The following is a 24,771-nucleotide window of genomic DNA, read 5'->3' on the forward strand; positions in this document are numbered from 1 at the left end:
AGCTGGGAACGCAACAATAAATAAGACAAATAAACTTGTTATTGGGGAGCTTGCATCCTAATGAGAGGAGACAGACAGTAAGCAAATGACATAAAGTCAGATGGACATTGTGCTATGCAAAGAATTAATAGAGGGCTATGTCTTAGATAAAATAAAGTTTTGTTTTGTTTTGTTTTCTTTATTTGAAAGAGAGAGAGCATGCACCCATGGGAGTGGGGAGAGGGAGAGGAAAAGGGAAAGAATCCCAAGCAAACTGAGTGCAGATAGACACAGGGCCTGAGATGGGTTGGGGAGTAGGGGCGGATCTCCTAAGCCTGAGATCATGACCCTAGCTGAAACCAAGATTTGGCCCTTTAACTGACTGAGCCACCCAGGTGCCCTGGCAAAACTTTACATGTTAGAGTGAGTAGTGGAAAAGTGTTTTCTCAGTAAGTGACATTTAAAGTTATATTTTAATTATAGGAAAGAGACAGATATTTCCTAATTGTTGGTGTCCCTGAGGGTTTTTGTGGTAGGTCCTTTTGTATCTGTAAATTCTACAGATATTCCTTAGATGATCTCACGTTTTCCTAGGATTTGGTTACCATCTTTCTGCTTTCTGATTCTTGATTCTGAAAACTATTCTCTTTAGCTTAGCCCTTTCACCTGAGCTGTAGACCCAAATATGCCCTCTCCTGAACACTTAGCACTTAGAAGTCACAAACTAAACAAGTTCATGACAGAGGTCATTATTACCAGTGTCCTCATGTACAATCAGTTCTTGTTATTCATGTTGGTTATACTTTATAAGGTCACTGTAAACACTGAGTTAGTGAATACCGAACCATTTCTGCTGGGGTTAGGTTCCTGTGAGCTTCTGCTTACAATGTTTCATCAGTCAATCAATGCATAACCCTGTTTTCTGCGTGTTTCTCTTTAAAAGATATTATTGAATGTATACTGTTGACTCATTAACATTGAATTCATGGCCAACGGCACTACAACACATGGCCAAACAAAGCTTATCTAAATGTGTTTTCTCTGTAAGGCACATCTTGTCTTCTTGACAAGTGTCAAGTCTTAGGAACACTAGACAGCACTATAGTACAGCATGTGGGGGCCATTTTAAATAGCAAAGTCAACCACAAGCACAAAGATGCAAGACATACAGGTGGCCAGCAGTACACGAAAGGGTGCTCAACATCACTAATCATCAAGAACATGCAAATCAGGCCCGCAATGAGATAATCACCTTACTGCTGTTAGAATATTATCAAAAAGACAAGAAATAACAAGTGTTGGTGAGGATGTTGTGAAAGTGGAACCCTTGCTGCATGTCGGTGGGAATGTAAACTGGTGTAACCACTATGGAAAACAGTGTGGAGGTTTCTCAAAAAATTACAAATAGAACTGCCATATGCTCTAGCATCTTCATTTCTCGGTATTTATCTGAAGGAAATGAAAACACTAACTAAAAAAGTGTGTGCACTCCTATGTTCATTGTGGCATTATTTACAATAGCCAAGACATAGAAACAGTCTAAGTGTTTGTTGATGGATGAATGGATAAAGAACATGTGGGATCTATCTATACAAAGGAGTATTATTCAGCTGTGAAGAAGAATGAAATCTTGCCAATATTTCTGGACCTTCAGGGCATTCTGCTAAGTGAAATACGTCAGACACAGACAAATACTGTGTGATCTCATTTATATATGGAACTAAATAAATAAATAGAAAACCCAACTGAGCTCATAAATAGAGAGATGGGTGGTTGCCAGAAGTGGAGGATGGCAGATTTGGGTGAAGGCAATGAAAAGGAATAGTCTTTCAGTTACAAAATAAGTAAGTCTGAGGGATATAATGTATAGTATGGTAACTGTAGCTAATAATACTTATTTATTATTATTATTGGATAATATTGGATAATTGAAATTTCTAAGAGAGTAGATCTTAAAAGTTCTCAACCCAAGGGGGAAAAAAATTGTATGTGATGATAGGCGTTAACTAGACTTATGGTGATGGTCATTTTGCCATATATATAAATATTGAAACTTTATGTTGTATACCTGAAAATAATATGATGTTATATGTCAGTTATATCTCAGTTTTTAAAAAGCACAAAAATACAAAGAATGAGGCACTGGATGACTGTGAAAAAAAATAATTGTTTATAGTATGAGAACTGAAGAAAGGAGACAGAGTGTTGGCCTTGTTTGACCTCAGCTAGGAACACGTGCAGTAGGCACTGCTCAAATTTTTCAACACTCTGTACTCATGTGTGAATGATAATGAAACAGCATGAGTATTGATTTTGAGGTTACAAATAAATTTTGGCAGGTAGGCACATTTGCAAATATGGAATCCATGAATAGTAATTGACTACATATCCCAGCTGTTATGTTTTCTCTCTCATTAAATGACACCACCATCAAACCAATTACCCAGGTTAGAAATCTGACGTTAGCTTTCTGTCTTTTCTGTCCTTTACCACCAGTATCCAATCAGTCATCAACTTGTACCTCCTAAATATATGTCAGGATCAGACTGATTTTTTTTTTTAATATTTTATTTATTTATTTGACAGAGAGAGATCACAAGTAGGCAAAGAGGTAGGCAGAGAGAGAGGAGGAAGCAGGCTCCCTGCTGAGCAGAGAGCCCAATGCGGGGCTCCATCCCAGGACCCTGATATCATGACCTGAGCCAAAGGCAGAGGCTTTAACCCACCGCGCCACCCAGGCGCCCGGAGACTGATCTTTTTGTATCTAAGGTTCCCTTTCTTCATTCTACTCAGTACATTGCAACTTGCAAATGTCTAAAACTCTGATTGTCTCTAGAGTTGAAGTCCAGATATCTTAACAGAATTTACAAAGCCCTCTAGCCTTCATTTCTTGTCATTCTTCTCTCTTACACTCCAAAGGTTCTTCCGTGAAGAACTTCTTTCAGTTCATGGGATACATGATGCCTTTTTTTCTTTGAACCCCTGTGTCTCTATGAGAAATCGTTTTCCCTTTCTTTTTATGTGCATTATTCTGACTCATTCTTCAATTATGAATATAAATGGCTTTTTTTTGCTGAAGAAACTTTCTCTGACATTCCTCCCGCCCACTATGTAGACACACATGCACACATGCACACACACAGACACACACACACACACTCTCTCTCTCTCTCTCTCTCTCCAGTCTATAGGATTCTGTTGTACTTTTTGTTCATTTAATTGCTATGTTTTCCACTACAGACTATAAATTCAATGATGACAAGAACTATTCTTTATTGTATGGTAAGCACTTTATGTACGTAAAGTGACTTGTTTTTCTGTGATAATTTGTGTTTATTAATTATTACAAAGCTTTTGGACCACCGTAATACTAATAACATAAATTGAAAACACACTAAAACAACTTTTCACTTGCCTGTTATTTTGTATCTGTTTGCTTATACTTTCACTAGCTTTTAAGTTTTGTTTTAATTAATATTAATGATTAGAGGAGCTTGAAACTGAAGTGGCAAACTTTTATAGTTCATCTGTTGATCTATTTGGGAAAAGACAGACATCCAGCTGGACTGGTCAGACATCTACTGTAAATTCCACCTGTAAGCATTGAGTTGACAAAATTGGCAGAGGAAATAGAATACTCAGAGGTGAATTTATTTAGCAGCCATTAGGGAAAATCGAATTTTGTAAATGGAGAAACCAGAATTATTAGATAAATTGGTCTTTTCTTGTGTTTTTATTTTAGCAAATGAATATTTGAAAGGCAAATTGTATCTAGTTAGAACTATGTAGAGGTCTATGATAGGTTTTTATATAGAATTTCATCTTGTATATTTTCTATCTTTTACAGCAAATAATTAAATTATTATACAATGGTCTAATTTGAGGGAAGACTTTCCCTAAATTCTCAGCTGAGTGTATCTTGGCTCCAAAGCATGTTGAATGTGTAATGTCACACAAGAATAATAAAGGGCCTTTAGGGCTGTTAACTGTACAATGAAAAGCCCTTCAGTGTGTACAGAATGTAATTGACATTCAATAGTACCACTAAGCTGAGAAATGGTGACGAGTGGGGAATAACTTTAACAAACCAACAGGCAGTTTCCACTTCTTATTTCTTAAATAGAACCATTTGCTACCTCGTTAACTTGTGGACTAAGAAATAAGTAAGCCCTGAAATAGCTGTCTTAATGTTTGATTTCATTTTATAGCAGGAAAAACTCAGGTGTCTACAGTTATAATCTCGTTAGCGTTTTAAAACCGTTGTTTTTAAGCTACACCAGGGGTCAGCAAACCATGGGCCATGGCCACCCTGCTGCTTATTTCGATGTGACCCCTGTGAACTCCAAATGGCTTTTACATTTTTAAATGGTTGGTAATAAATAAATAAATAAATAAAAGAATATTTCATGGCAGATGAAAATTATATGACATTCTGATTTCAGTTTCCCCAAATAACGTTTTGTTGGAACACAGCCACACTCACGTATGTATTGGCTGTGGCTGCCTTTGAATTTCAACAGCAGAGGTGAGACCGTAGAGCTCTCCACGACTGAGATATTTACCATCCTGCCTTTTAGAGGCAACGTTTGCCAACCGCTGAGCTTAGGCTATTGAGTTAGTGTGATTTAGTACTTAAATCAGCTTCTCCGGTTTAGGGATCTAACAGAGAAGTCACATTGAATAGGATTCTTCAGACTTCTGAGAAGGTGAGGGAACTGAACTTAGGGATTGTGTAGAGTTTATACTTTTTCGCATGGGCGAGGCAGTCATTGTCATCATTGATCTATTTCATCTCATTTTTGAAAAAATAAGCACATGCGTAGTGGTGATTATTTATCAGACACCATTCTCAAAGCTTTCTAGCTCATCTGAATCCTCATGACAATGATGAGCATGACATTTCCACGGATGAGGACACCATAGCACATCTGTTAGTGAAGGCCAAAGACTTAAATGGTGGAAGGTAAATTAGTGAAAGTTACACAGCTGGTCATACGAGTTATACAGCTAGAAAGGCGCAGACTCACGATTTGAATGAAATCATCACCGGTTCCAAAATTGGTGCTCTTAACCACCATGAATGCTATCTCCCCATTTCTACTCTTATTCATTGAGAAAGGTCTTGGATTCAGAGTAGAATTTAGTCCTAGGCGGCATCTCTCCTTTCCTTTTCTCTCTCTCTTTCTTTCTTTCTTTCTTTCTTTCTTTCTTTCTTTCTCTCTCTCTTTCCTTTCTTTCTCTTTCTTTCTTTCTTTCTTTCTTTTCCTTCCTTCCTTCCTTCCTTCCTTCCTTCCTTCCTTCCTTTCTTTCCTTCTTTCTTTTTTTTTTTTTTTTTTTAAAGATTTTACTTCTTTGTTTGACTGAGACAGAGTTCCAGCACGAGCAGCCGACAGAGACAGAAGGAGAAGTAGCCAGATGGGGGGCTGGATCCCTGGACGCTGGGATCATGACCTGAGCCCAAGGCAGAAGCTTAATGGACTGAACCACCCGGGCGCCCCCTAGGGGCATCATGTTTTAAAAGCTTTGAGTTATCTTGGTTTCCTAGGACTGCTGGAACAAAGTATCGCGGGTTGGGTGGCTTGCATAGCAGAAATTTATTCCGTCCCAGGTTTGGAGACTAGAAATCCAAAAGCAGGTGTCAAAAGGCCATCCTCCCTCTGAGACTTTGGGGGCATCCTTCCTGGCCTCTCCCCAGCTTCTGGTGGTGGCCAGCAATCGTTGGTGTCCTTGGCTTGCAGACCGGGGCTCCAGTCTCTGCCGGTGTTTTCACAGGATGTTCTCCCTGTGTATCTATCTCTATGTCTTTTCTCCTATTCTTTTAAGGACCCCAAGTTATATCGGATTAAGGGGCGGCCTACTCTATTTAATGTGACTGCCTCTTAATTTAAATACATCTGCTGTGACCCTATTTCTAAATAAGGTCCCTTTATGACATCCCAGGAAGGACATGAATTTTGAGAGGCTGCTGTTCAGCCTAGTTACAGAGCTCATGACCCAGCTCTGGTTCTCCGAAGCACCTTTCAGTTTAAGAAACTGTGCACCGAGAATTTCCTTTTTGGTGTTAATCCTGTGCTTGATTATATGCTAGCTGGAAGACTGATTCACTGTTCTCTGCCTTTTTCCTGCCTCCCTCTGGCCCTTTGCTCATGATTCATTTGAGACTGGTTTTCATTCTGAACATTTTTCTTCTGGAATGTTCTGTGAGGTTTTTAAGGAACATTTTCTCAACTGCTCTTAGGAGAATGTTGGTTTGTCTTCATTCTTGTGAATTTGTGATAGTTGACTGAGCAACCAGCTTTGGTGTGTTTGGTGGTTGAGTTCTGTAGTGTCCTCTTAAGAATCTTTTGTATCCATTCTTACGGGATTTGTAGGTAAGTCTCAATAAATGGTAATGTCATTTTATCTTTTTTTATGATAAAATGTCATTTTATCATTTTATCATTGTCAAAATAGCAGATTTTGAGAACTGTGGGGTCTTGGGAGCTTTTCTTTTCCCACGAAATACTAGAATAATTGGTCAAATTGTGTCAACCCATTTCCTTTTGTTTATTTTACAGGGTGCCCGGGAAACATTTGAGAACTACTACCGAAAACAGAGGCGAAAACAGGCCCGCTTGGTGCTCCAGCCTCCATCTAACATGGTAGGATCACCAGCTTAACTTTCCTCAGTTTTTCACTTGTCTTCTCTGGCGGCTGTTCATTATTTTGCATAGGTACTTTTTTTTTTTAAACTCGCTCTGAGATCATTTTTGGTGGATGTGTTGGTAGGAAAATAGTAGCTAACATCTATTGATTGCTGTGTGTCAGGCATTGTTTTAAGGACTGGGATGAATGATATCATTTCATCCTCATTGTAACCCTATAAGGTAGGGTACTATCGTTATATTCACCTACGTCTTGGGAACTGAGCCTTAAGAAATCAAGTAACTGATTTTAACTTTGTCTTAATGTATCAAAATAGAAAGAATAACTTTTTTCTTCTTTGCTTTGTTGCAGCATGAAACTTTAGATGGCTACAGGAAGTATTTTAATCAAATTGTAGGGTAGGTATATATGTGTGTATGTATTTAAATTTGTACACTTTGAACACCTAGATTCGGGAGACTTGGAAAAATAAGTTTTCCTTGGGAAATTCTTTTTCTTTTTTTATTTTAAATTCTTGAGATTTATTTTTGACTTTCTGATAATTTTAAAAGAATGTCTTATTGGTTTCAGCATTATATTGTTGGAGAGTAGTTTTGGTGGAGAAAGGGAGAAAAAACTTTGAATTGTAATTTTATTACCCTTGATGTTTGGTTTCTCCATTCTTGGTAAGAGGGAACCAAATAATCAGCAAAAGTTGGCAAGCTTTTTCTAAAAGGGCCAGCTAGTAAAGTATTTTAGGCTTCCCAGGCCATACGGTTTCTGTCACAACCATTCAGCTCTGTTGTTGCAATGTGAAAGCAGCTATAGACAATACATCAATGAGTGAACGTGGCTGTGTTCCAGTAAAACAATATTTATAAAAACAGGCAGTGGGCCAGATTCATCCCATGGGCTATAGAGTTTGTCACCATCATCTAGAGTATATATACTAATATGGAATTGCATTTCCCAAATAAACACCCCAAATATAGGCAGCTTATTCTACTTGCAAAATAATGACCTCGAAGTTAAAAGAAAGGAAAAGGAGTTGGATTGTTCCATGAAATTGCTTTTTTATTTCAGACTTTAGATTTTTTTTTTGATAGTTTTGATTAAAATATATCATAAGAGTTCCTTATTTAAAGAAATAATTTAGTATGAACATTTAGCCAAGGGAGCTAATGATATGTTGTAAATGCACAACAATAAAGCTACAACAGAGTGTTAAAAAATAAGTGTGCATTTTTTTGACCTTTATTAAAAAACCTTTTCAACCCTATAATGAGTAAGTCCACATAAAGGGAATCATTTTGATATTTTGTATGTGTGGCTCTTATAAAAATGTGTGTTTCAGCTTTCATTGTCTCTTTAAAAATCAATTAATTTAAAAAATCGATTAATTTTTTAAAATGTCTTAATGGCCTGGCGTTTTTAATATAGTTGAATTAGCTTCCCTTACCTATAAATATTTTCTTCCCCTTTAAATTGCTGACCCAGTTAACATTTAATAGAAATGGGACTCTGATTTCTATAAAGTGGTTGGACAAAATTCTAAGTCCAAGAAATGTGATTTTTGTTTACAACACCTAGTAGCTTTCTTTAAGGAAAAGTGACTATTAACTTCGAATTTGGTGGCCGGTCTTAATGTTTGTGAGACCCCAGAGATGGTAGTCAACCCGTAATTTCTGAACTTTCTGTACTTTTCTGTAATTTCTGTACTTTCTTTTTTTTCCTTCATCTTAGTTTTTTTGTGGTTGAAGATCACATTTTACATACAACCCAAGGCTTAGTGAATAGAGCCTACATTGATGAACTTTGGGAAATGGCACTTTCAAAAACCATCGCGGCACTCCGCACCCACTCGGTACGTAAGACGCCCGCGAGATATTCTCACTTACTGCTGAGTATCTGTGTACTGGTCAGTGTTGTACTGCTTTAAAATCAGCAAGGATGTATTGTGTGGAATCACCTGCTTGGAGCTATCTCTCTCAAAGACATATGGAAGTAGTCACTTCAAATTGCCATCCTTTTTAATACTGAGCCCGTTTTTTTTGGATGCTCTCTGTAATAAAACAAACAAACAACAAAAAAACCCAAAAAACAAACCAAAAAAAGACAACAGCTGACATTTATTGAAATCTTCTGTGTCAGGGGTTGGTATATGCACTTCATATATATTTCATAAGGTATAGGTATTATTAATTATATTTACCTTATGGTCTGGGAAACTGAATCTCAGAGAGGTTAAGTAACCAGACTAATTGTTACACAGTAAGTGGTAGAGCTTGGATTCGAATCCAGAGACAGGACTCCAGAGCCCATATACTCAGCCACTACTCTCTATTGCCTTCTATAATGCCAATCAATACTGGTTTGGAGTTCGCAGTTTTATTCTTATTTTTTGAAAAAAAAATGCATACAACATATCAATAAGTTACCTAATTGTGAGTTCCCATGATTTTGATATATTTTATCAAAGCATGAATTTTTGATGATAATCCGCTTTATTTCAGATAGATAATGTTGGCTCTGAATTAATCATTTATCCAATACTTCTTAAACATTGATTATGTGTTGGCAGTGGGAATACAACTGTGAACTAGATAGATGAAGTCTTTGCTCTCAGAAAGTTATTTTCATTGGGGAGGTTCCCAATAAACAAATAAATAATATCAGATAGTGATAATATAATGCAATTAAAACAGTGATAGGTTAGGACAACAGGGTGCTTAGTTTTGATTAGTTGATCAGAAGTGGCATTCTGAGATCAGAAGATCAAGGAGACACTATTTAAGGAAAGATCAATTAAAAGGGAATTCTAGGTATAAGAGATGGTAGTACACAAGCTTTGAGGGTACTTTTCTATCTGAACTGTTTGAGGAATGATAGTGAGGAGTTAATAATAGGAGATAATTTAGTGTCTAGAATATTTCTGTAAATGGCTCTAGTATCCATCTAGTTGTGCCAGCTAGAAACTTAAGTAATCCGTGACACCTCAGCTTTCTTATCTCTCCATCAGCAAGTGTTCCAGAGTAAATACCATGTGTAAAATCTGTAATTGATGGGATTGTAGCCGTTTTAGGGACTTGAAAAATATTCAGAGTGGGCAGAACACGGAACGTAGAAAGTTAGGCATGGTATGAAGTAAAAATAAAAAAGTAGATAGATATCGTATTACTCAAGACTTATTTGATGCTTTAAGCACTGGGTTGAATGGAGTGTGTATGTGTTCACTGTGGGGGGTAGGGTAAATTGGAGTGAGAAAATCAGATTTCCATTCTGGCTAAATTATGGATGAGTGATGAGAAAGAATGTGGGTAGAACAATTAGTAGGATAGTCTAATATTCAGGCAAGAGATAATGACAGCTGGACCAAGGGCGATAGTAGATGTGGAAAGATGTGGATGAATTGGAGAGATTTTTAGGCAGTAAGATTTATTTTATTTTGTGTTGGATTAAATGTAAAATGTAACATTAAAAGCATATCAAGGTAATACCTAGGTTTATGGTTTCTTTCCCTTTGATGGTTTGGAGTGGTGAGGTCATCAGTTTCCTTTGGATATGATTACTCTGCCTTTGTGTTATCCAAGTTGCATGGTGTAGGACTTTGGTTAATATATGAATTTGAAACCAAAGAGGATATGTCATTGAATACATTTCCAGTGTTTTTCTCCTTTTATTTTTATTTATGGTTTCTTTTTTAGTATTTAGAAATTTTAAATATTTGCCTATTTATATATTGATCTTTTTAAAAAGGATTTTATTTATTTGAGGGAGAGAGAGAGAGAGAGAGAGAATGAGAACGAGTGCATGAGCAGAGGGGAGGGTCAGAGGAAGAAGCAGACTCCCCACTGAGTAGGGAGCCTGACGTGGGGCTGGATCCCGGGACCCTGAGATCATGACGTGAGCCGAAGGCAGACATTTAACCAGCTCGGCCACCCAGGTGCCCTGTATATCTATCTAATTTAAAAATTTCTGTCATTGCTTGTATGTGACCTAGGACTTCATCTGACATTTTTACCATTTTATTCTTTTGTCATAATAAAGTCTGGCATATTTAAAAATATAAAAGTTCCTGCCTGTTCTGAGACTTAAAAAAAAGTCCTGTAACTATGTTATGACTTGAAAATTTTTTTTACACTTTTATGTACATACTACCACTTGTTACTTATTTTTATTTAAAAAATGAGGGGTGCCTGGGTGTCTCAGTCAGTTAAGCATCTGCTTCGGCTCAGGTCATGATCCCAGGGTCCTGGGATCCAACCCTGCATAGAGTTCCCTCTCAGCAGGGAGCCTGCTTCCTTCTCTCTCTCTCTCTCTGCCTGCTGCTCTGCCTACTTGTGATCTCTTTCTCTCTGTCAAATAAATAAATAAAATCTTAAAAAAAAACAACAAAAAATCATTCCTAATGTGTCAGAAATTGTATCTTAACATGTTTTTCTTTGATTAATACTGAAATTAGAAGTCTCTTTTTTAGTTGTTTGTATATCTTCTTAAAATTTCCTGTTCATATGCACTGCCTTTATATTTTATAGTTTAAAAATATTTTATTATTTATTAATTAAAAAAATGGATGCTAGCTTTTAATTTGAATGTTAATCTCTATTGTGGTATATAGGCTGCGAATATTTTTTCTTAATTTTATGTGTCTCTAACTTTTCTTTTCCATGGCTTTACAGAAGTTTAAAATTTTTTGTAAATATATTGATTTTTAGCTTGACAATTTATGTCTTCCTTGTTCCAAAGAATATGTAGTTATTTGTCCCTATTTTAGTATTTCTGTACAGTTACTTTTTTACATATATATCAGAGACATAAAAAGTTTAGTATAGGGTGTGAGGTCTTTTTTTTTTTAAGATTTTATTTATTAATTTGACAGAGAGAGAGACATCACAAGCAGGCAGAGCAGCAGGGAGAGAGAGAAGGGGGGGAAGCAGGCTTCCCACTGAGCAGAGAGCCCGATGCGGGGCTCAATCCCAGGACCCCGAGATCATGACCCAAGCTGAAGGCAGAGGTTTAAACCACTGAGCCACCCAGGTGCCCCAGGATTCTATCTTTTAAAAAAAAATATTTTATTTATCTATTTGATAAAGAGAGTGGGCATACATACACGTGAGTGGGAGGAGGGGCAGAGGGAGAGGGAGAGAATCCCCACCAGACTCTACACTGAGCGTGGAGCCTGCCATGGGCTTGATCTTGTGACCCTGAGATCATGACCTGAGCCAGAACCAAGAGGTAGTGCTTAACTGAGCCCCCCAGGCACTCCTTGGAGTCTGTCTTTAATTATTTTTTAAAATGACTCATCACTTCCAATAACATTATTGTATTAATCTCTTATTTTATTCAGTTTAGATTGCCATAATGAAGTGTCATAGACTGGTGCTTAAACAACAGAAATTAATTTTCTCACAATTCTAGAGGCTGAAATTCTGAGATCAGGGTGCCAGCGTGGTTGGTTTCTGGTGAGAACTCTCTTCTTGATTTATATTCTCACCATGTCCTCGCATGGCCTTTTCTCAGTGTGCATTCCAGTGTCTCCTACTCCTTTTATAAGGATACCGAGCCCGTCAGATCAGGGCCCTTCCTCATTTGACCTTAAATATCTATGGGAGTTCCTCTCCAGATATAGCTACACTGGGGGTTAGCGGTCTAACATACTAATTTGGGGGGCATAATATTTAGTCCATAACATCTATTTTTTCCTAGCATATTTTGGAGGCTACCTTTATCATGTAATAATATATTTTGTAAATACTAAGCTCTGTCGCTGGGGTCTAGATTCTCACCCCTCCTTTTCTTCTTTTTCTCTGTCTTGAACCAATACGACATTGACCTGATTACTATAATTGATATAGTAGTATGGCATAGTTTCCACTGAACGTGTATGTTCTCTAAAATCCTCTTTTTAATCTATGCTAACCATTTACATTCTTCTTATTCTCCTAGATTAATTTGAGAATCACTTGGTCACATCCCTTTCACCGCTTACAATACACCTCCCCCCAGTTGAACTATAGTGTTATCATGCAGTGAATCTATACATTAAAATGGAGTTAATTGACATATTTTAGTACCTGTTATTTGTCACCAGGAATATATGCATTTTTCTCAATTATTTGCTTACATGTTTTTGGTAAAGTATTTTGTGTGCTTTTCATCTAAATCCTATTTTTGATGTTTTATGGTTTTTTTAGGTAATATTTTGAGGAAAGTTTTTTCCCCCCAATCATATTTATTAACAAATATTACTGTATTCTCTGGAGAGGAGTCCTTGATTTTGTTTATATCTGTCCATATCAATGATTTCATCAATTTTATTATTTCCCTGGGAAAAGCCGTTTTTCTTTTGGAAAACTTTGATTTCTTGCAAGCAATTTCTGTTTTGTAAAGCAATGGTTCGTACCTTTTTCTCTGTGACTTACACATTTGAGCATACGACAGATCTGATCAGCAGGAAACTGTCCTCTCTTCTCCAGCATGCAGTTGTATTTGATATCAGGAAGAGCAAGATACTTTCCAAGTATGCTAATGATTAAAGTGTATATCTCTAGAGAAAATTAATATTTTTTTAAAGATTTTATTTATTTATTTGACAGATAGAGATCACAAGTAGGCAGAGAGGCAGGCAGAGAGAGAGAGAGAGGAGGAAGCAGACTCCTTGCTGAGCAGAGAGCTTGATGCGTGGCTCGATCCCAGGACCCTGAGACCATGACCGAGCTGAAGGCAGAGGCTTTAACCCACTGAGCCACCCAGGCGCCCCGAGAAAATTAATCTTCATGGAGCTTTTCTTTGTAGATCTATTGCGTATTTTTCTGAATTGAAGAATACATAACAAAACACTTTTTTCTTCCCAATATTTCAGCATCATTCTGTAGAGGCATAAAGTAGACTAGTGGTTGCTTTGGGCTTGGAATAGCTGGGAGGATAATTTAAATGACATGCATTTTCTTTTTGAGGCAAAAACAAAATTCTAAAATGGACTGTGGTTATGTTTGCACGTGTCTGTGAATATACAATAACTAAAGCCATTAAATTATATTCTTCAGATGGGTGAGTTGTGTGGTATGAGAATTATATCTCAACAAGGCTATTAAAACATAACTCAGCACCACATACATTTACAGTCATTTTATTTATTATGAGACAAGAGTAATTGATGCCGCAAATGTTAATTCTATTTCATGACACTATTTATTTAATGTATTATATTACCCAGCAAAGCAAACCAAAATAAGAGCAAACCCAAACATCAAAACAAATCTCAAAAAGAAACAGTGTATCTGAATGATTGTTACTTGTTTATAAAAAATCTATATATCTTTCTAACATTCCATGTTACATTTAAAACTACTCTTTTTCTGATTGAATTATTAGTCATTGCATAAATTGGAAACATTTTGAAAGCTATAGTGTTTCAGGTATTAATATGTACAGTATTTGCAATGCTAATTTCAAAACACTATAGATGTTACATGGTCCATCTCGCTTGGAATTCAAATGTAGCAGTATATTAAAGTATAATTTGCTTCTGCAAAGGAGAGTTTGTATCAGGAATGGTTCAGTATTAGAAGATCTGCTAATATAGTTTTTAATAATATGATAAACATCATCTGATAATACTGAAAGGAATAATACTGAAAGGGTACTCAGAATTATGGAACAATGTAATACTGTGTGGCAAAAACCTCATGTTTTACAGATATTAAATATTGGACATTTTAGTTTGATGTCATAGGTAGACAGCAGTGTGTACCGTGGTAGTGGTTTTATACACACCCATGCCATGTCCATACCCATCCTGCTTGTGTATTTTGGGTTTTTTTTGAGTCAAAAGGGTATACTGAGTATACTTGTCTTTTAGATCTTCTAACCAAATTCTTCTAATCAGATAACATGCGGAAAGACAAAATAAAAAGAGAAATTCTACAAAGTACCATCTGTAGGCCAGAAGTTTTGAAAAATTTCCTTGAACTTAGAAAACAAAGGAAATCAGAAAATTAACTGAACCTGAGACAAGAAAATATTATGTTAAATATGGTAGAAAGAGGTATTGTCAAAGTAGGAGATATTTTTCCAAATGGAATCTAGGAATGCTCTAAATTTAGAGTTAACACATACAATGAGCAGGAATGGGCCTGGGAGAAATCATAAAAGAAATTATTTAGAGGTCTGCTTTCCAAAAATCTTAGCCAGCCAGCTGCTTACCCAGTTCCTTTGCCTAAGCTTATCATCTATGTAAAGAGCTAATAGTATGATCAGTGAAGTTCTCTTGTGCTACTTTTTGAACAAAGTGATTCATCGGCCCTGTCCCCTTACAAAGAGCCTGTAGTCACTTTCTTGGGAAACAGACTTAAATTTACAGAGTCAACAACTTCTGCAAATTATCCATATTAATCATCCTAGTCCTTCATTCGAAAATGTGGATAGTCAAGAGTCATAAAATATTTGAGGAAAACCAATTACATCAAATAGAAGATAATGGAAACTAATGGACCAGTGCTGCTCTTTAGCAAATACAAATAATTCATGGACTTGGAGAAAAATTTACAAAGTAATAATCATTCCTGGTTTTAGGAATATAGGAGACTAGGTTATACATATCAACCTTTCAGCTGGAAACTACTAACAATGCTGTGTTTTTGTGTATATACCATATAAAATGTTCTATAGTTCTCAAATGCTTGGTAAGGATATTAAGGAATTAGCAAGCCAGATCCAGGGAAGTTGAGAGGCCCAAGAGATGGCCTAAATGCTTGAGCTGCCTTTGCCCTGTGGTTGCTTGTTAGTCCAGACAATTTGAACTTTGATTTTGACAGCATTTTGGGACTACCCAAGATAGAAAGCGTATAATATGGTATCCTCCCCATATGAAGCTGGAAGGGACTATTCCTTTCAGAAGTAAAAGAAAAAGTAGTCAAAATTTTTCCCTTAACGAAATCTCTAGCGCATCTGGCTGGCTCAGTCCTTAGGAGCATGCAACTCTTGATCTCCAGGTTGTGAGTTCAAGCCCCATGTTGTATGTACAGATTACTTAAAAAAAAAAAATAATTAAAAAAAATATACCCCAAATTTCTCTTAAAAAAAAAAAAAAAGAAAAGATATCCCCTGGTGTAGGGAATTTTGTCTTGAATTCCTATTCTACACAAACTCTCAGAGAACAGAAAAGAGGAAACAGCAACTCATTTTATGAAGTATATGTAATCTTGATAATGAAGCCGGAAGAGGGTAGTATAATTGCATAAACTCATAAATATAGATTAGGCTCATTCATAAATAGAGATTAGAAGTCCTAAATCAGTATTAGAAAACAGAATCCAACAACTTACAAATAGCATTAATATGTAGAGTTTATAGTGGCAAATGCAAACTTGGTGCAGTGTTACAAAGTCTATTAATGTAATTTAATGCATTAGTAGATTAAAAGACAAAAATTTATATAATTTAAATAACTTCAATAGATACAGAAAAACATTTAATGAAGCACACCATAAGCCTATGCTAAAATCTCTTGGGAAATTCGAAGCGTAAGAGAATTTCTTTAAACTGATAAAAGACATCCTGAGAGGGGCGCCTGGGTGGCTCAGTGGGTTAAGCCTCTGCCTTCGGCTCGGGTCATGATCTCAGGGTCCTGGGATCGAGTCCCGCGTTGGGCTCTCTGCTCGGCAGGGAGCCTGCTTCTCCCTCTCTCTCTGCCTGCCTCTCTGCCTGCTTGTGATCTCTCTCTGTCAAATAAATAAATAAATAAAATCTTAAAAAAAAAAAAGACATCCTGAGAAACCTATAACAAATACCATATTTAATTGCCATTGCTCCTATTTTGTTTTGTACTTGAAGTCATATCCAGTGCTGTCCTGACAGAAAAATAAATAAATAAAACATGTTAACCTTTGAAAGGAGGAAACAAAATTGCTATTTGGGCAGATATATTTTTGTACGTTGAAAATCTAAAGGAACTTCCAGAAAAATTATTACAGTTGATAGGAGAGGTTAGCACGTTTCCTGGATGCAAAACCATTGTACAAAATCAGTTGTTTTTATAAAACTGGAGCAAAAGTTGAAAGGTTAAAATTTTTAAAAGATAAAATTTGTACAGTTAGCCTAAATAAAAAGTAATAGCGCTATACCTAACAAAAGATGTTTAAGCCCTTCATGGAGAAAAATTCTAAAATGTTACTGAGAGACTAAAATGAATTAAAGAAGACGTAATTAAAATTGAGGGTTGTATCATGTTCATTGATTGGAAATCTTATTGTGGGTATCAGTTCTCTCAAAATTGACCTGTAAATTTAATTCAGTGACAGTCAAAATCTGAATAGTTTTATTTTGGGGAGGATAAATACCTTACAACCTGACTGTTAATATTTTTAAGCCAGTTCAAAGATCGTCTATATGACATTCTGGATAACGCAAAAATATGAAGCCAGTAAAAAGATGAGGGGTTGCTAGGATTCGGGGAGGGAGGACTACTTGGGGCACAGGAGATTTTTAGGGCTTTGAAACATGCCACTTTAATGGAGGAATATGTCATTATACATATATTAAAACCTATAAAATGCACAAAAACAAGAGTCAACCCTAATATAAATTATGGTCTTTAGTTAATAATTGTGAATATTCGTTCATCCCTTGTGACAAATGTACTACACGAACGCAAGGTGTTATAATAGGGGAAACTGTGTGTATGTGTGCAGAGTGTATGAGAACTCTCTGTACTCTCTGTAAATGTGAAACTGTTCCAAAAAAAAGTCTGTTAAGTTAAAAATGCAAAGAAACAAAAAACTAAGGAAAGACATGGAGGTAATTATCATAAAAGTCATGATACTATTTCCGTGAGTGGGGAGGAAAGGAGCTGTGAGGAGAGCATGTGGGAATGTCCCACATGCTGGCTCTGTTCCTTTTTGTTTGTCTGGTACAATTGTATATATAGGTTTTGTTCATTTTTTTTCCTTGAGGTATACTGTACTCACAATTTTTAAAAAATGTAGTAAGGAGGGAGAAAGAAGCACATGAACCCAAGATAAACGTTGCTTTCTTGGAAATCTCTGATTACCCGAAGAGAGAAATTTAATTCAAAGATCAAACAGATAAAACTACCTATCATTCTGTGATCAAGAATAAAAAATCAAACATAACAGATATCCCCAAATACGGACCAAACAAAGCGATGGAAAATGTGAAAGGAAAGTTTAAGAAACATGGATGGATACCTGATACTAATTTTTGATTATATCTAATAGAGATTTCAAAAGAAAGGATAGTCACAAAGGAGGTGACTTTAAAAATTAAAGAATTGAAAGAAGGAAATTTCCCTGCAATGAAGAAGGACTGAATTCCTGTAGTCAAAAGTCTGCACTGAATGTCAAGCAGGGTAAAAGACGGGACATAATTCTTTCACGTCAGAAATTTTGCATTTTAGTTTAAGGGCAGAAGAAAGCCTTTTTCAAACATATGAAGATTCGAAGTTTAATCTTTATCCTATTTTATTGGCATTTTACAAAAAATGAGAAATCCAGAATATAAGATGGGATAGGATTAAATAAAATGTGTGCAAAAAATGGACAACAGTTATAGATAAATCTAATTAGCTGGTATTTGATTATTTGTAAAGTTTAACTCTATTAAGAAACTGTACAGAAGGAGAGAGACTTAATGTTTAAAAAGTTTTTCTTAGGGGCATCTGAGTGGCTCAGTTGTTAAGCGTCTGCCTTTGGCTCAGGTCAAATCTCAGGGTCTTGGGATTGAGCCCCACATCGGGCTCTCTGCCTAGGCAGGCAAGAGAAGCCTGACTCTCCCTTTCCCACTCCCTGTCCTGTGTTCTCTCTCTCACTGTGTCTTTCTCTGTCAAATAAATAAAATCTTAAAAAACTTTTTTTTAATGGGAAGTCCGGATTATTTCATATAAACAGTGGGAAGAAAGTGTATGACTTATTTAGTGACCACTGTAAAATAATTAAAAATTATTTTTTTTAAAATAAAATAAAAATTTTTTTTTTTTTAAATTTTATCTCTCTCTATGATCCATGAGAGACTATGGACTCTGAAAAACAATCTGAGGGTTTTGAAGGGGCGGGGGGTGGGAAGTTGGGCCAGCCTGGTGGTGGGTTTTGTGGAGGGCACGTATTGCATGGAGCACTGGGTGTGGTGCATAAACAATGAATTCTAGTACACTGAAAAGCAATTAAAAAAAAAAAGAAAGAAAAAAAAAGAAAAGAACCCCCCCCCAAAAAACCTATGATCCAGTGAGAACCATGAAATAAAAAAGAAAGAAGAAATCATTGTAAATAAAAAACTGAAAATAAGGTGGAGTAGGTTCAGCATGTCAGCAATCACAGGAAATGTCAAAGGGGCTGTCTTATAGTTTGCTTACTGAGATCTACTCATACATTATGGTGACCTTAAAAGAGTGAAAATAAAGTCAGAGGAGCAGAAATCACAATATTCTCCAAGGCAAATAGAATTGAATTTGAAAACCATTAAGTGGGAGAAGAAAGGAGTATTTTATATTATTCTAGTTTTAACCCACCAAAAAGACAATAGCCTTTTTAAAAAATTTAAATTCAATTAGACGGAGCGCCTGGGTGGCTCAGATGGTTAAGTGTCTTGACTTCAGCTCAGGTCATGATCTTCAGGTCCTGGGATCGAGCCCCATGTTGGGCTCCCTACTCAGCACGGAGTCTGCTTCTCCCTCTCCCTCTCCCTCTGCTCTTGCTTGTGCTTTCTTGCTCTCTCTCACTCTGTCAAATAAATAAAATCTTTAAAAAAATTGATGAACCCTACCATTGTGGGAGAATTCAACACACCTCTTTCAGGAATTGGGAGATCCAGTAGAGAGGAAGGAACCAGACTGTAATCAAGAGAATTTGAATATCAAAATTTCACATTTTTCACATAGTGACATGCATCTTTGACTCCTGTGCACAGAACCTATCTTCCATGTCGTTTCAATTTTCAGTTTTATTGATAAGAGATTATACATGGACTCCGTTTGTAACTTTTCCTCTGTATTTATGTTTATTTTCTCTTTGTATTCCTTGTGCTCTTTACCTTTGTTTTCTCTTGTTTAATCAGGTTTGCCCAAGATTTGTCTGTTTCTCCTTTTTTTTTAATTAAAAAAATTTTTTTTTTCTTTTCAGAGTAACAGTATTCATTGTTTTTGCATCACACCCAGTGCTCCATGCAATCCGTGCCCTCTCTAATACCCACTACCTGGTTCCCCCAACCTCCCACCCCCCACCCCTTCAAAACCCTTAGATTGTTTTTCAGAGTCCATAGTCTCTCATGATTCATGTCTGTTTCATTGATATTTTTAGTGAGCTTTTGGTTTCATTGATGAAGTCTTTCATATCTTCTCTATGTTATTTCCCCTTCTCATTTGATCAAAATTGATCTGTCATATACTTATGGTTAATTTTGGCTTTTAGAGCTTCATGGGTTGAGTGCTTAATTTATTTTCAATCTTCTGTGTTTTCTGTTTGTCTCTAAAAGTATAAATGTATTTTGAAATGGCTTTAGGCACACTGCATAGGCTTTGGTATCAAGTATTATACTGTTGTTTATTCTAAAATAATCTGCAGTATCAGTTTTGAATTCTTTTTTGACTGAAGAATTATTTAGAAATATGTTTTTAAATTTCTAGCTGTTAAAAATGTAGATCATGGCTTGTGGGAGGCTCTACCCATCTCTTCCCTGGCTAAATCTGGTGTTACCTTGAGCCAGGAAAAGGTTAGGGTTAGACCCATTCTAGAGACCCTTCACCAGGTAAAACATTAAGCACTGAAAGAATTCAAAATTTAGGTTTATTTTGAATAATTAAGATGTTTTTTCCTCATTGTCTTTTATTTCCTTTAGTCTTACTGCTCTGATCCAAACCTCGTGTTGGATTTGAAGAACCTCATTGTGCTATTTGCTGACACACTTCAGGTTTGTGACTTCTGTTTACATAGAGTGATCTAGGGTAGTATCCATCAGCTCCAGATCTTTCCCTCTCCTACCCAGCTTGAGTAAATGCCTTTTAGTTCTTAGTTGTGTTTCTTCTTTTCCTAGAGCTAGATCTTATCTTTATATAGCATTTCCTGATCATTACCTTGACCAATTTATATTCTCATAAATAGTTCCAGTCTCCCTCTTTTTTGTTTTTGCTCAGAGCTAGTCAATTAATTGAACCACTCACTACATTAGTTTTTTTTTTAAATGTCCTTAACTCAGATACAGTGCTTGAATGATTTTGGAGTTTTTTAACTACTATCTTGAATAACAATTTTTGATTTGAACCACCAATCATATCCCATAAGGATAGCATTAGAAGTGGGTAGCATTTCAAATTTCTCTCCCTACTCATGAAGTTTGCTAACGGGACATGAGGAGTTCCCGGGAGAACTTTGTGGACATGGTACATGGTATATATTGATTTTAATTTCTATCTTTCTATTTTTTTTCTGACTGGCTTAAATATTTTTATAGGTATCTTTTAATTCTTGAGAGATAAATGCTAGACGTTAGGTGGGAATGAAACATGATGCTGTCATGCTTTCATTTAAATTGAATGATAATGTATTTCAGTGCCTGATTTCTCTCATGTTTCTCCTAAAAAAAATTGCCCTGTAAAATGAAGACATTTTCTTATTTTGGTTCAGGTGTATGGTTTTCCTGTAAATCAGCTTTTTGACATGCTGTTGGAAATCAGAGATCAGTACAGTGAAACTCTGCTAAAGAAGTGGGCAGGTATCTTCAGGTGAGAAATGATCTGTGGTCGTGTGTCATTGTATATGCATGTGCACATATGTGCTGGTGTGTATACACATGTTTATACATAAGTCTTCTCAGATATAATAAGCAACAAGTATGTGTGGCTTATCTGTTCCAGCTTTGATCCAAGTTATGGTTCAGAATTCAAGCACATTGTAGAAATGTTTCAAAGCTCACAAGATATGTGATCTCAGTGTATCAGGTCTACTCTGTGGAGAGTTCCAGACCTCATTTTGGCTCCTCTCTCCCCCCACCCCTTGAATAAATGTCCGATACCTTAGTTCATACCATTCAAATCATCTTGTGTCTTCTTAATATATTTTTTGGTGATTATGGCTAGTCTATAGCTCACTCATAGAGTAGTAGCTTTGAGCCCCTTTGAATAATTTAGGCTTTTTTGAGAACCTTTTTTTGAAGACTTACTCATGTGATTCCTCAAATGCATTCTTCTCTACATTTAGAGAAGAGATCTATTACAATGCTGTGTTTGAAGTGTATTATTTAGTTATTACATCATGCATCATGTATACAGTAATATGAGAGCTACTCTGTTATACCTCGCACTGACAGATACCTCCTTGGACTGTTTTCCTGGCACACAACCCATGTCAGATCACTTGAGTTTCTTCTCCTTTTGAGTCTTCATGCTTTTATTTAAAGTGGTCTCCTGCTTTAGCGCAAGACCCTGTCTCCAGATCAGCTTACCCTGTTTTCAGATTCTTCTAACTTTAAGATCTTACATTTTTCCTTTAATCTTACTAATGGTACAGTTGTATTTAAGGGAGGATTCTGTCTGTAGGAACCTTGAAAATTAGTAACATCATCTACCCATGGTCTCGAAAGTGCCTGATCTGACGCCTTCAGTAAATTTGACTTTGATTTTGGTAGTATGGTCTCTGCTTTTAGAGAGCCTCCAGTCTCATTAAGGGGCCAGTTCCTATGAGGGAAGTTCATCCTTAGTACAGAACAGTAGGTGAAAGTAAATGAATGTAATTTGGATTTACTTTTCCTCATCTGCCAGTTTTGAAAGTTAGAATAGATGATCTAGTACAAGAATAAAGAACATAATCAAATATGTTTTCTTTAAAAACAAGCAAACAGAAAAACCCCAAATAAAACCTTTCTGCTTTTCTTGCAAGCATCCATCCTTTTGTTGTTTACTACTCATTTGCCTCACGGCTTCTACATGTTGCTATGAAAGTTTGTCTCTTCTTTAAATCTCAAATACTATGAGCTCATGTTTGTAACTGTGTTCCCTTTGTTTCAGAGCGTAGTTTTCTTTTGGTCTTCTGTTAAAGATGTTTTTACCTGAAACAGGTAGCGTCATTGTGGAAGGAATAGAATAGGGTCTGGAAAACATTGGTTTGGGTGGTTAGAAACACGCAACCATTTGAGTTTACCTGAAAATTACTTGTGATCACTACAGTGATTAACCAGCCCACCCTTCCTTCCTTCCTTCCTTCTTTTTCTTCCTAGAAACATACTTGATTCTGACAACTACAGTCCTATACCAATAACAAGTGAAGACATGTATAAAAAGGTGGTAGGACAGTTCCCATTCCAAGATACAGAGCTGGAAAAGGTAAGAGTACTTTTGCTTTGCCATCCTCCGGAAGTTTTCATTTTATCAGTTTCATTGAAGACATTACCTCCAACTCAATGCATTAGACCTCTAGAACACCTTCAGAGATTTTGGGGCTTAAAAGAACAGAAGTTCCTGTTTTGGGAATCAGTAGATGACCTGATGACCTGAGGGTCCTTTCACCTCTGAAGTGTTAGGAGTATTGCTGGGCATGTTCTAGTGTTGTTTATACTTTGAAATACTTGCTTTCATTATAGTTTTAGGACATTTTCTCCCCAAACATGCAGTAAAAATTGTCCCGTGCTACGTAATTCCATGCTATGTAAAACCGAAAAATTGGTTTTGAGTGTATTAAGTCATGTATGTACTACCACAATAATGATATCGAAACAGTTCCATCATCCCCAAAAGTTCCCTCCTGCTGCTCCTTTTTCATCAGTTCCTCCCAACCCTAACTCCCAGTTTTTGGTAACTGATCTGGTAGCTATCCATCTACTTTTGCCTTTTCAAGAATGCCATATAAACAGAATCATCCAGTAGATAATGTTTTGAGGCTGGCTTCTTTCAGTATGATGCTTTTGAGATTCGTCTAAGTTGGTGTATGTAGCAATAATTCATTTCTTTTTATTGCTGAGTACTTACCACAGCTTTTTTTTTTAAGCCCTTCATATGTTGAAAGACATTTGAATTCTTATTTATTTAAATTTAGATCTTATTCTTTTCAGCATCAGGAAACTTTTGGAAACACTTTCTTTAATTTGAGGTTGTTTGCAATCTTTAGATAAGCTATCTAGTTGATCTCCTGCTACCTGAAGTAGTCTAAGCTTGCTACTTCTCCGCCATCTTGACTCCTCCCTAATTTGAGGTTGTTAAATAGACAGTTTGCAACGTGGAGGAAAATTCCTTTTGTATTTTAATTGACTTATAAGTATCGTCAGCATATGTTAGTTTGTGACTTGCTTTCATTAATTCTTGCATTTACAGCAACCATTTCCAAAAAAGTTTCCTTTCTCTGAATTTGTGCCAAAAGTTTACAACCAAATTAAAGAATTTATTTATGCCTGCCTGAAGTTTTCGGAAGATCTTCACCTAAGGTATGCTTTGAAACAATGGAAATGTAACAGATGTTGAAATTGTGACTCCTAGGCACATGAATATTCTGAAAACCTTTGCATAACCCCTTCCGCTCTGATTTTGAAAGTATTAATATTAGCCATTCACAGCATGGCACCTGCTATATTATAAAATCATGGTAAAAGGGGAAGTTGGAAAGTTCCAACAAGTTTGCAAGTTGGAAACTTGCAAATAAATTGTTTTTGTTTGTATTACTTAGCTTATTCTCTATTTTTGTTGTAGATTTGCATTGTAATACTTTTTTATTAGTAAGAATTGACTAGAAAACAGTGTATTGATTTTTGCTTTCTGTTTAATGAAATTTTAAGGCCACTAGGGGAGTAGAAAGTATAATCTCTTGGAAATATCCTTCTTTCCAAATATTCTCTGGGCTTGTTGAAGGTATCCTCATCTCCTTTAAGTTAAATTATCTGACTAATGTGTACCGAACCTATTTCTGTACCAGATACATCCTTCTTACTGGGAATGCAGAAGTAAAAGACACAGTTCTTTAGCCTCAGATATTGTCAGTATGAACTGAGGGTTTTAAGCATGAAAATATACCATGGTGAGTGTTGAAATATGGAGAAATGACTTGCAAAACACCTAGAAGACTACTTAGCTCATCTTAAAGAATTTGAAGAGGAATAGTCATTATGATCATCTTTCTGAAAAATAATCTTTTAGATTGTCTTTTTTTAAAGATTATTGTCTTTTCTAGAAGAACC

General features: G+C 36.1%; 1 protein-coding gene across 4 annotated transcripts in view; it reads left to right on the forward strand.

Annotated features, from left to right (window-relative positions):
* EXOC6B (exocyst complex component 6B) overlaps positions 1-24,771 on the forward strand; it is a 607,587-nt gene that overhangs the window by 294,957 nt on the left and 287,859 nt on the right. For all 4 annotated transcript variants that reach the window (XM_032873651.1, XM_032873652.1, XM_032873653.1 and 1 more), the window contains 7 exons: positions 6,537-6,620; positions 6,976-7,022; positions 8,347-8,467; positions 20,452-20,523; positions 21,237-21,334; positions 22,825-22,930; positions 23,915-24,024. In XM_032873651.1, the coding sequence (XP_032729542.1) occupies positions 6,537-6,620; positions 6,976-7,022; positions 8,347-8,467; positions 20,452-20,523; positions 21,237-21,334; positions 22,825-22,930; positions 23,915-24,024 (638 nt within the window). The remainder of the gene's footprint in view (positions 1-6,536; positions 6,621-6,975; positions 7,023-8,346; positions 8,468-20,451; positions 20,524-21,236; positions 21,335-22,824; positions 22,931-23,914; positions 24,025-24,771) is intronic.

The sequence above is a fragment of the Lontra canadensis genome, unplaced genomic scaffold (assembly GCF_010015895.1).
Source record: "Lontra canadensis isolate GAN:19392208 unplaced genomic scaffold, GSC_riverotter_1.0 scaffold50, whole genome shotgun sequence".
In the NCBI taxonomy this organism is placed as follows: domain Eukaryota; kingdom Metazoa; phylum Chordata; class Mammalia; order Carnivora; family Mustelidae; genus Lontra; species Lontra canadensis.